Raw genomic sequence first — 12,420 nt, 5'->3', positions numbered from 1 at the left:
CTCCACAGACCAAGAGACTATGACTGCCCTCTGTCATATTGTGTCATCCTGTGTCGTCCAGTGTCCTCCCATGTCAAAATGTCTAATGTTTGTTTGTCAAATGATGTCAGTATAACAGCCCTCTTGTCTTTGTATTGAAATTAAAAAAAAAACAGCCAAGTGTATGTGTGATACTACAAGCCATTTTAAGAGAGTGAGTGCCGTAAGTGTTTTAGTGCAGTCCATCTGTGTGTGTGTGTGTGTGTGTGTGTTTGTTTGTTTGTGCGTGTGTGTAAAGCAAGTGTGCGCAGGAACGTCTTTGTGTGCATGTGTGTGTGTGTGTGTGTGTGTGTGTGTGTGTGTGTGTCCCATTCTACGGGTGTCTCCCAATGTGATCCATTCATTGTATACAGATGTTCTATGAGTAATATATGAATCTAATATTTAATAATTTTATACAACTAACTTACATATGATGAAATGACAATATTTGCCAACTTTGTATGAAACTGTTAAGGTGTATTGTTTTTTTGAAGTGTTATATCAGTTGTGTTTTTGCATTAAACTTTGCTTATACTTGTGTATGGTGTATGGTACGGCTCTGTGGTTATTTCGGGGTTGAAACAGAAACATGCAGGACAGGGACAGTGGTCAAAGTGTATTTTAGGCAGTGAAACAGGACAGGAAGAAAAAAAAGCAGGAGATGACACCCACTGATACACAACTTGGAACAGCTCATTCATATTTCCAGACAGCTGCTCACCCTGTTGGCAGGCACACACTGTGTGAATGTGGCTGTGGAGTGATTGTAATTTTGTGTTTCTAACATCCACACATTCATCTAACTAATCATATTTGTGTGTGAGTGAGAGAGCCTTTCCTGGGAAGCGTGGGAGTGTTAGCTGGTGTAATCTGTGCCCATGTGAGTGTGCGTGTGTGGGAGCGTGTAGCAGGTGTGGGTATGTGCATGCGTGTGTATATGTGTGTGTGTGTGTGTGTGTCAGACTCGCGGTGTCATGCACAGGGTGGGTCCCATCTAAATGCCAAGAGGAAGAGCAATCAGGGAGAAGAGAGGAACCAACCTCAGGGAGGAGCTCAGGACAGAAAGACAAGGATGACGACAAGGATACAGACAGAGACAGGGAGCAAAGAGGGGCAGGGATACATCCATAAACAGGCACAGGATCAATGAACACTGTGGAAATTATAGTTTACACTGAGGGTGGTGAAGCTGGTGAAATAATGAAGCTGCATTCTTTGGTGTATGAGATTGGTCTACATAGATAGATAGATAGATAGATAGATAGATAGATAGATAGATAGATAGATAGATGGATAGAATTCACATAATTATCATCATCTTCAAGCCAACTTTTACAATTTGTGTTGCACAAAAACACGTCCATCCCAATCTTTGCAACTTTTAAATGAGTGTTAAGATAAAGACTCAAACACAAACTAAATGTTAAGAAATGTAGAAATATTTTTTGGTGTTTTGCCATTTTGTTCATAAGAATCAATCAGTGCAGCTTTATTTCATTAATATATTTAAATTTTTTAACAATATTTCTTATGTTGCTGTTTCCTGCTGCACTCATCGCCTTTATTAAATAATTAAAATTAAGTTTTATTCATAACAACATTTACTTATTCTTTGTTGTAGAGAGTATTAGCATATCTACATTACACTACTTGATATTTACAGTTATATTTGATCATAGATATATGAAATAATTATTTGCCAGTGTAGCGGAATAAAGAGAGTATTATTTAAACCCAAATTAGACCAAATATGCATGATTCAGATTTTTTTTGGATCTAAGTTGAATGTTTCACCACTGCAGCTGTTATGACACATGAAGAAGTAGATGAAGAATACTGCAATTCATCACACATTTCACTATTTTATCGCCTCCTCCTCGTTCCTCATTTCCAAAATTATTTTATCATCAGCGTGTTGTAAGGCCTGACATCAGCTCCTGTATGATTTCAGTTTTCTTCATCATCAATCGATGAGCAGAAATAACCACAAAGCTGTTTGCATAAGCTCCAGTTCCCATAGCTTTACTGGTGTGTAATCTATGGATTTAGACTAGAGTCATTGAGAGGGACAGGAACTCTTGTCCTGGAAATGTGGGATGATTTGTTAAGAATGGAAGGAAGCTGATCCACAGGATGACAATACCACCTCTGCATCCTCCATGGATGAACATTCCAGCATTACATAGCACTCCAAAGATTCACTATTGTCAGCCTGCAGGACAGGGTGAGAGGACGTGATGCTATTGATAAAAATGGTAATGATGATGATGGTGATTATGTGAATAATAACATCAAGCAGCGACGATCAAGGCATTTTCATGCTGAGCACAGCTGAGAAAAACATACACACACACACCTGGAAGCAGCTTAATATGACTTGTGTCAACACAGCTGAGTCCTTCTCCTCCTCCTCCTCCTCCTCCTCCTCCTCCTCCTACAAGGTGTGTGTGTCCGACGTCCTCCTCCCTATGGAGCCCTGTGACAGAGAGAATCCCCGCCACGTCCACACACAACCACATCCTGAGTGTTACGCACAGACAGGAAGTGCTTCAGGGGAAGAAAAAGGTGGGTAACAGGATTTTGGCTGACATTGGCAAGACTGCAATTGAAAAAAAAACACAGAAAGCGTCTTGATATTGCAGATTCTGTGGTGAAAATTGATCTAAAATACGCTAAACTGAAAAGAAGTTGCATCAGGGGATCATCACATGTATTTCACATGCTCTTACTCACACAGAAACACACCTACACCACATTAACTACCAATACTTATCGACAGCTTGCATGTTGAGCTGCCCACTGGGTTGGAAGTGGGCAGGAGGTCTGGCTCAGGGACCCCTATTGTCTGCTTAGCGAGCCCATGGAAAATATGATTCCTGCCATCAGTGGCAGAGGTAACGAGAAATGAACCTTATGAATGTGTGTGTGTGTTTCACAGTGTGCTAAGTGCCGGTTTGCTCATGCGGATGTTTGTGCTTTTCACAGACGGTGGGGGTCCTGACTGTGGCAGAGGCCTTTGTGTCTGGAGTGTATCGTTGTGTTGCCTCCAACTCTGCAGGCACAGACCAGCTAGACATCCACTTCTACATCACAGGTGATACCAGACGAGATGAATCACCTCTTATAGCACATGGGCGTTGTTCTTCTTGTGCAAATCAGGGGATTTTTGTTTTCAAGGCTTAGAGAACTAATTACAGTAGGAAAGATCTAGTTCAAATTCCCTCTCAGCCCTTAAATAACCAGTTTCTGTTTTCTTTTTGTCACCTGATTACTTTTCTCTCTTGACGTCCTCCTCCTACATCGAGAGTAGGCATACTGTACATCAGCTGATCCACTTAATGCCTTGTCATTCTTGGCTTGCAAAATTACTTTCACATCTATATTTTGGGTATTCATCCAGAGTAAGGAATAAAGGTTAAATGTTATGCCAAAGTCTTTTGATCTGTTTGGGTTAGAGTGACCTTAAAAAGGACACATTCATGTTTTCCACGAAGAACGGTCCCATACACTCGCTACACCCCAAAATATTATTTCTTCTAATTTGAGGTCTGATATGACGTCAGTTATTGTCAGTTATTCATCAATCATCTGGTGATTTTCTTTAATCATGAACAGACAGTATCTAATAGATTGAACACATTGCCTTCTTTCCTATCTTGTACTCAATATTGCCAAAAGAAAATATAATAGTAGTTCAAATAAACTTTATTTATACAATATGTTTTACACAGTTGAACCAAGATTAAAACAATCCAGGACTCCAATGAGGCAAATAAAATCAGATTTTACAATATAAAATGGAATCAAATGTCCAACAATATTATAAGATAAAAGTAATAATAATAGTAAAACGGATAAGACATTTTGTAGATAAAATAGTGTGTTAACATTGATGAAAGGCTTCTTTCTTTTTTTAAAAAGATTAGTTTTAAGAAGTGATTTAAAAGATGTCAATGATTCTGCAAAATATGTTTGTATAGTGTATTAAATGTGTAGATTTTCATTTCTATGAGAAGTAAAGAAACACTGTACTCATGCAGTAGAAGACAAAATGTCTTTGATTGACCATTAGTGAAAGGTACAGATAAATAAAATGTAAAGAAATTAAAGCTACAGAAAAGAAGAGAGCAGAGAAGATGGGGAAGGGATGGAGAAATTACTTTTTTGAGTTTGCAGAAGAATATATAAAGATTTTACTGCTGTGTTACGTTCATTTCACAGTCAGGGAGACAGGAGGCGCAGTGTGAGAGACATGCAGAGATCCTGCAGCTGGGTCAGAGTGCCGCTGACACAGGATATGATGCGGAGTTTAAAACTGCACCACTGTCTGCAACAGCATCCACCAATATGTCACAATGCAACGGTGCTCAGTTATTTTTAAATTGAAGAAATGAAACTTTTCCCTATCAAATAATCTGCCATTTGCTCATTCTTCAAAATAAAAAATGACCCTTCAGTGGGTACAAATTTTAGAACCACATCAGAAAAGGTCAAACCGCCTTATGATGCACAGTGTGTATGTGTCACAGATGAAGTAACACACATTAATGTAGGTTGAAATACTTGGCAGAACAAAGTAGCGTACGTGCATTGTGCTCATACTGTAGTTTTGTGTGTGACATGAGGTTTGATTTGTTACTCGGGATACATGGTAAGGTTTTTGTGCCATGTGTTTTTTAGTGTGTGTATGCGTTGGTGTACAAGACTCTGCCGAGCTGTTAGTGTGTGAGCAAGAGCGAAACAGGAACCTGTGGCTCTTATCGTTCCACTTCCCCGTGCAGCGCACTTCCTTGGACTGGCAGGTCCGCTTTATTTCGGGAGGCCTTGGGGTGTTCGGGAAAGATAAACACTATCTGCCATCAGGAAACTCTCGAGCCGTTTCCACGGGAAGTTTCAAATGGCTAAAGTAAATAAAAAGCCTTTTCACTGTATTCCACTAGCTGCTTTTACCCACAACAGCATTCAACATTGTCTTCAAAGGTTAGCCTACAAAAATGGAGGATAAGTGGAATCAGCTATCAAAAGTATACGTTTCAGGATCCAGACACACATGTCGAGAAACTGAGAGGGCTCATTTATCAAACAGGAGATCAGTGGTTTATATTTTGTTCATGTCCCTCCTCACCTCTCCCTTTTTATCAATCCATCTTTTTGTCTCCCTGTGCTTCCCGTAGACGTCCCAGGAGGCTTCAGTGTAAGCAAGAGGGAGGAACCTAGAGAGGGCGGAGACCTCCATCTCACCTGTATAGCCAATAAGTACCTGTTCACAGCGTTGTCATGGCAACGAGTGAACGACACAGAGGGTGCCCGATCCCGGAGTCCTGCCCTGAGTAGTGAGGTCACATCAGGGGAGTTCTCCCACTCCCTGCTCCTGTTGCTAAGCAACCTCACAGCCAGAGACTCTGGGACCTACAGATGCTCCGCCCACCACCTCGTCACAGGACAGGTGACACACCTGGACGCACAGGTGGTGGTCACAAGTAAGTCGTCTCTCCTCTCTGTCCTCAGCATCTATAATCTTATAATCAATAATGTACCGGAAAGGAAAACTTACTTTAAAGAGAAATTAACTGTTTTACTTTGTTGTATGAATTTTTATAAAAAGCAGCTGATCAAGCAAAGGCCTCATTTATATCAGTATTATAAGATCATGTTTTAGCATGTTTGCTCTTCTGTTTAGATTTTTTTTAGATTATGCAACAAAAAAACACATTAAATCCATGGAAGCAAAGAAAGGCCATAATCATTTCAATTTTGTAAGCAATTGAATACTGAAATACATTTAATGTTGAACTACCACTAAATTTATAGCAATAAAATATTTGACACTGGAAACCAATTATCTGAATGCATATATTTGTAATCTGAATTCCCCTCTTTGAATTTTTAAAAGGTGACTTTTTTTTTTTCTTTAAATTTTTTTTTTTAGGATGCATTTTTTTTTTTTGCAGGTTCACAATTTCAGATAGAAAATTCAAGTGTCCAGAGGTTTCCAGTCGCTGATCTGAACTTCTCTTTCTCACATATGACTGACAAAACGTAACCTGATAGGATAGAAGTCTAATGGAGTTGGACGCAACTCAGACATAGTTCTTTTAAAATATTGGACGCTTGAATTTTCAATCTGAATTTATGATATCTAAAAAATATGTGAAAACAAATTTGATATTATATTTTGCTGATTTATAAGAGGGAAATTCAAAGCACATAAATTCAGAAGGATGGTTTTTAAAGTGCAACATTCCAATGCTATAAATTATCTCAATGATATCAAAAGTTTTTATTTGTATTCATTATTCAATAGTGATGCAGTTTCACAATTACATATTTTATAGCTCATAAGTCTCAAATCTTTTTGGCCCTGTTTTTGTTTCCACGCAACTCATTGTGCAGAGGAACTGAAACAGTTCTCATGAGTTGAATGATTCAGGGGCTGAGCAGGGGCCCGAGAACATACCAGAAATTAGAAATTATTTATTGTCTCAGGGCCTTGAGTGAGTCATGGGCCAAATCTGTTTTCTGAATTATGATTCTTAATAACTAAATTTCAAAGACAATTTTAAGTTGAGCTCTGGAAAATTCTCGACTTAAACTCACAACCTCCCCATGTTTTCTGCGTATATATGTACATATTTTGCACATACATGCAAACAAACAAACACCCACTCTCACAGAGATCTAGCTGCTTGGGAATTGGGTCCCCTTGGCTTCCTGGGGCCCCACCCTGCCTTTGCTCTTGCGCTCCAGCTCAGCACCTCTTTCACGTGGGAATGAGCTCTTGTCTGGAGGAAGAGCACACAATGGCACTTCCCACAATGCCACATTTACAGGCCCCTACACAGGGCCGGAGGAACAATCAGCCAATCAGACACTGTCAGGCCCCAGCCCCCGTGGACAATCATCAATTGTTGTCCAGGAGGAAGATAGGGGAAACAACAATCAGTCGCCTTGGTTAAGTGACTTTTCTTCATGTCTTTTACTGCTGTTCTTCATACAATCAGGGCTCAACACGTCAACTTCCTCCCCTGGGACCCCCACAAGGGAATTATTAGAGAGACAGGGTGACCAGAAAGAAAGAGGGGGAGCTAGAAAGGGAGAAAAAGGGGGAGAATAGAGGGACAAAAAACAAAAAAATGGGGTTAAAAAGATCCCAGGAGCAATGAGTCATTTGGTCTAATTTTAGTGTATGTGTATTATACTGTAATTATAGTGCATGAGAAGGAAACTGAACAACTGTATTCAACTCATTGTGTGTACTAACAGGTCAATAACTGTCCAGATGATGAAATACTACATTGTTGTCGCTTTTTAGAATTGGGTTTGTATTGCAGGGTATTTCAGGGTGAATAAGGGGCCCAGGAGAGCACGAACGTCAGCTGACTCACAGGTTGAAGCCAAGGCCACTCTTTTGCAGAAATGTGTCACTGCGAGTGCCCGATTATTGTCCGAGAGTGGCACTGGTCCAGAAAAAATAGCGCTGGTTTCACTTCATCACAAACGTGTTTTGGTCTAAAAATAACTACAAATGTACTGAGACAAATGTCAACACAGATCTTTTTTTTTTGGCGGCTTTTGTGGCAGAAGAAGTAAAACTAGAGATACCACATTGTAAAATATACTCTCTGAACAAGTAAAAGTCATCTATTCAAAGTTTTACAAAAGTAAAAGTACAAACATTAACAGTAAAATGTCCCTAAAGTGCCTATGATTGATATTTTTATGATAACAATGGATCAAATAACTTGTGTGTAATGTGAAAATGGCTGCTGGTAGTGACAAACCCAGAGAGAATTATCATCTGACTCTGCAGCTTCCTTCAGGTCTATTGAGCTTTTTCAGTCTTTCAGCTCATTGTTTTGGTTTTCTGTCCTTCAACTTTACTGTTTTTGTTCAGCCACACCACTAGCACAGCACAGTTTTCAGACACAACAGGAAAAAGCTATAAAAATCCACTGAACATTACCTGCCCAGTGCCAAATGGAAGACAAACAAAGTTAGCAAGTAGCCAGTGAACACAGTGGAGTTTAATTTAGCAGCTGAAGAGCCAGATATTTCCAAAAGAGACCAAAACAAAGCAAAAAGGAGAGTGAATATTCATCAGGTTCACCAGAAACAAGACTCCACAGTTGTTCTGTGTCTGCTCAATGTATAAATAGCCAACTGTTAGCTACTTAAAGGTAATATTATGTTAGTGCTTTTGTATTTTTTTCTTTTATTTAATTTTCAATTATTTTACATGGAACAAAAAAACACAACAAAACTCCTGTAGCCTAAAATCTTCTCCAGAAAAATAACCCTCTCCCAAAATGTTTTTTACATGACCAGAAAATATGTGAGTGATTGGCATTCATCTGCCTCACTGTGCCCAGCATTGCTGCTGGTGTAAACAACATTTTAATGTGGTAATTGGTCAAAGAGGAGATACTTCTAGCTACTTTATATACTGTTGAGTAGTTAATCAATAAAAATGCACTGTATTTTTAAGCAGTTTATATATTCTCATGTAAAACCTTAATATAAGTTAATGTAGCAGGGTAAAAAGTACAATTCCCCTCTGAAATGTTGAAGTTTAAAGTAGCATAAAGTGGAAGTACAGTGCATCTACATACCGTATTTGAGTAAAAGCAAACTCTCAGACTTTTGCACTCATACTACACATGGTGTGTGCTTCTCCTTTCAGTTCTGGAGCCTCCAGTGCTGCTTGATAATTTAACAGATTGTACTGTCAACGTGAGCAGTTCGGTGACCCTCAGCTGTCCCTCTGAGGGCATCCCACCCCCGACCATCACATGGTACAAGAATGAACGTGCTCTTTCACAGGGATCAGGTAAAAACAACAATTTACCTTAAATATGCAAACAGAAGCTGTTATCTGGTGTCTAAATATTTGCACCACCATCTTCAGGCATCGTCATATCACCAGAAGAGGGAACCCTCCATATTGACCGGATCACAGTGGAGGACCAGGGTTTGTACACATGCCAGGCCACCAATGACAGGGGGTCTGCAGAAAGCTCTGCCTATATATGGGTCAACAGTAAGTATCTGTAGTATCTTTCAAGCATCTCTGCCTTTGATTGGCTTTTCAAAGATGAGGCTCTTCCATATATGGTTACGTTTAAAGTCCATTGTTCCCAGTTCTCTAAATAGATGTATAGTCTGGATGTACAGACATGCATCACATCACATAGTCTGTCAATTGTACAGGAGGAAGATAGTCAAGATATAAACAGAAGTCTTAATGTATATTTAACAGTTTCTGAGTAAACATTGATCAAAGTGTGTCTTAAGATAATCCCAATGTAGGACACAGTCTTTTGTTCCGTTTTCCTCATTCACACACCCACACACACAGTAGCTTATACGTCCGGTGGCAGACAGTGACAGGACAGACAAGACCCATGTGGCTCTGTTACCCCTCAGTTTGAGCATCGGTCTCCTGGCAGCAGTGGCGGACACACTTCCCAGTTCGGGTCTGAGAGGAGTGGCTGTGGGTGTGAGGTGTTGTTGTGTTCTGATCAGTCAGGAAGGAAACTGTCTCCCGTTTTTATTTCCTCCGGAAGGGCCCGGCCTGCATCTCAGAGGGGCTCCACGCTGTAGTGAACTGGGCATTTCTACATCTTCCAAAGAAAAAACAAAAAAAATAAATAAACTTGGGATTTAATGAAGAGGTAGTGTAGTGTTTATGGAAGATGGTGGGACAGTGAAAACGCAGTGCCCCCATTTGGAAAGGAGGAGAACAATGAAAACATCAAGCACCTATGTAAATGTTTTTTATGAAAAGTTTCTTTGGTTTCTCTGCAATTTCTCCTTTTTTGATTATCTCTGAGTTTCATTTCAGTACATTTCAAAACTGTATTTGAATCTCAGAGATGCACGAAGGAATAAACTTTCATGGTAAAAAAAAAAAGCCATTCATCAATGGTCAAAACCAAGTTAAAAACTATAAATATCAACAAAAACATCAGGAAATAAATGAATAAAGCTATTTTAAATCAACTGAAGCAACTACAATACACAGAATGAATAATAGAAGTTTCTATTGACTCCAGGCCCACTTGTGTGAAAAATTAAAGCTTATTAAGCACTAATATGTGTTTCTGTGTGTGTGTGTGTGTGTGTGTGTGTGTGTGTGTGTGTGTGTGTGTGTGTGTGTGCGTGTGTGTGTTTATGCAGGTGCCTCAGAAGCCTCATTTCTGGAAATTCCCACTCTCACCTGTACCTGTGTGGTGGCCACTTTCCTCTGGCTTTTGCTCACACTCTTCATACGCAAACTGAGACAGGTGAGAGGAAACAAGAGAAAGTTGTGGCATGATGATGATGATGTAACAAAAACACATATTCAGGTTTTGTTTATTTTTAAGAATGCTTTTCCATCTTTCAATTGAATTGAGAATTTAAGTGTGTCTAAATATAATACACAGCAGTTGTTTGACACTTTCTTTAACATCTTCCCTCTTGAAACATCAGTACTTTACCAAATTGTTGTTGGATGAATGCATGTAGTTTCCAGGGTTTTTTTTCTTAGTAGATGCAAAACATGTGTATACTAAAAGTTTAAATAACTAGTGCTTTTGAATGTTTTAGTCAGTTAAGTACTAAATGTAAACAGAAACTCTGTGAAGCGGACTACTTTGTATACGCCTTGTCCTCGTTCCATGTTACGCTAATGTCTGTGCCAACTCGCAAGTTGGAGACTTGAAATTTTGTTGGATGCTGAAAAGGGTATATATTAGACTCTATAGTCATATTACTCTGGCCTTTTCTCATAAGTATAAACTGTTTCACGTAAATAAGAATACATAAATAGCACACATTCATAATAGGACAATAAATACTCATAATAAATAGACTAATTCAGGCATAACAACAATACATAACTGACATAGATAGTTGCAGTGCATTTAAATTCAGTCATTCACAGACACTTATCCACCTGCATCCTACTCATTCTTCAATGCAAGAAGCTGCAAAATTCAGTTGAACCATTTTACTAATTGATTGTCTTCCAGGTTTTATTTTTAAATGAACATAAGTCAAAATAAAACACCAGGAACTACAAATCTACATGTTGATGTTACTATTTGTAGCAATGGTATGCACTGATATATTTATAGAAAAACATCCAGGAACCGTTTTAGATTTTTGTTTCTAAAAATTACTCATTTTGTTTATTCATTTGTCTTACCAAATGCTCTCTTCCCTCTCTAAAGCCCAACAGCTCAAACACCAAACCAGAGTACTTGTCAATCATACTGGACACAGGAGAGGGGCCAATAGAGGAGCAGTGTGAGAGACTGCAATATGACCCCAACCAATGGGAGTTCCCCAGAGAGCGGCTCAAATTAGGTACACTTCTTGAAAAAAAAAGTGCAGAAATCAATGTTTTTTGCCTGCTTTTCTTAGCTGTGATAGGAGACTAGATGGCTTTTGGGAATGTAATGCCAACGATGGGAGCGTGGGGATGTATTTAAGATCACATAACAGATACAAGGACTTTCTCATAGGTCTTATCAGATTATTATTGGGAGTGACTCTCATTCCATTAATCAGACTTTGTGTCTGTGTTGTCTGTGGTGAGCTAATTAACTCCAACAAGGGATGTGTAAACTGTGTTTACTGGAACTAATCAGCTCTAATTATCATTGGGGTGGGATTCAGTTAGATGGATTGTTGGTGGGGTATAAAGTCCTTTCTTATCAGCATCTCAAGTCTGGGACAGATGATAATAGTAATTAATAAAGTTGCTCAAATACACACAAAGACACACCTTACTTTTTTTCACTCAAACACTTTGTCTCTCTCTCATAGGGAAACCTCTGGGCCGTGGGGCCTTTGGTAAGGTGATGCAGGCGTCAGCGTTTGGTATAGAAAACGCCACAAGCTGCAGGACTGTGGCTGTTAAGATGCTCAAAGGTACAAGATCGGCTCCCTGGTGTTATGATAGAAGATAAAATTACAATTCTCTGGGAGAGCATATGTGCCACTTTTTTTTTTCTTTTCTGCCTTTTGTCCACTAGAGGGAGCAACAGTCAGCGAGCACAAAGCTCTGATGACTGAGCTGAAGATTCTCAATCACATAGGCCACCATCTGAATGTAGTCAACCTCCTGGGAGCCTGCACCAAGCCAGGAGGTGTGTGTGTGTGTGTGTCTCCTACAGAATGTGTCATGATTGTCATGTGTCATCATAATATAATATGTGTGTGTCTGTGTTTTTTTCTATGTGTGCAGGACCACTCATGGTTATTGTTGAGTACTGTCGCTATGGGAATCTCTCTGCCTTCCTGAAGAGCAAGAGGGAGGTGTTTGTGCACAACAGGGTGAGCTCAGCAGCTTCAACAGTACTGTTGTCCATACACACAATTAAAGATGGTGTCATTATAGCCACATTTCACATA

At 39.4% G+C, this 12,420-nt stretch overlaps 1 protein-coding gene across 2 annotated transcripts in view; it reads left to right on the top strand.

The window, feature by feature from the left end:
• flt1 (fms related receptor tyrosine kinase 1) overlaps positions 1–12,420 on the top strand; it is a 34,431-nt gene that overhangs the window by 16,524 nt on the left and 5,487 nt on the right. For both annotated transcript variants that reach the window (XM_067578374.1, XM_067578375.1), the window contains 10 exons: positions 2,463–2,586; positions 3,007–3,115; positions 5,196–5,501; positions 8,702–8,848; positions 8,927–9,058; positions 10,198–10,304; positions 11,235–11,370; positions 11,833–11,937; positions 12,042–12,155; positions 12,254–12,342. In XM_067578374.1, the coding sequence (XP_067434475.1) occupies positions 2,463–2,586; positions 3,007–3,115; positions 5,196–5,501; positions 8,702–8,848; positions 8,927–9,058; positions 10,198–10,304; positions 11,235–11,370; positions 11,833–11,937; positions 12,042–12,155; positions 12,254–12,342 (1,369 nt within the window). The remainder of the gene's footprint in view (positions 1–2,462; positions 2,587–3,006; positions 3,116–5,195; positions 5,502–8,701; positions 8,849–8,926; positions 9,059–10,197; positions 10,305–11,234; positions 11,371–11,832; positions 11,938–12,041; positions 12,156–12,253; positions 12,343–12,420) is intronic.

The sequence above is a fragment of the Thunnus thynnus genome, chromosome 21, assembly GCF_963924715.1.
Source record: "Thunnus thynnus chromosome 21, fThuThy2.1, whole genome shotgun sequence".
NCBI classification, from domain to species: Eukaryota; Metazoa; Chordata; class Actinopteri; order Scombriformes; family Scombridae; genus Thunnus; species Thunnus thynnus.
The sequence above is the reverse complement of the archived record's forward strand: the minus strand, read 5'-3'. Positions and strand labels throughout refer to the sequence as shown.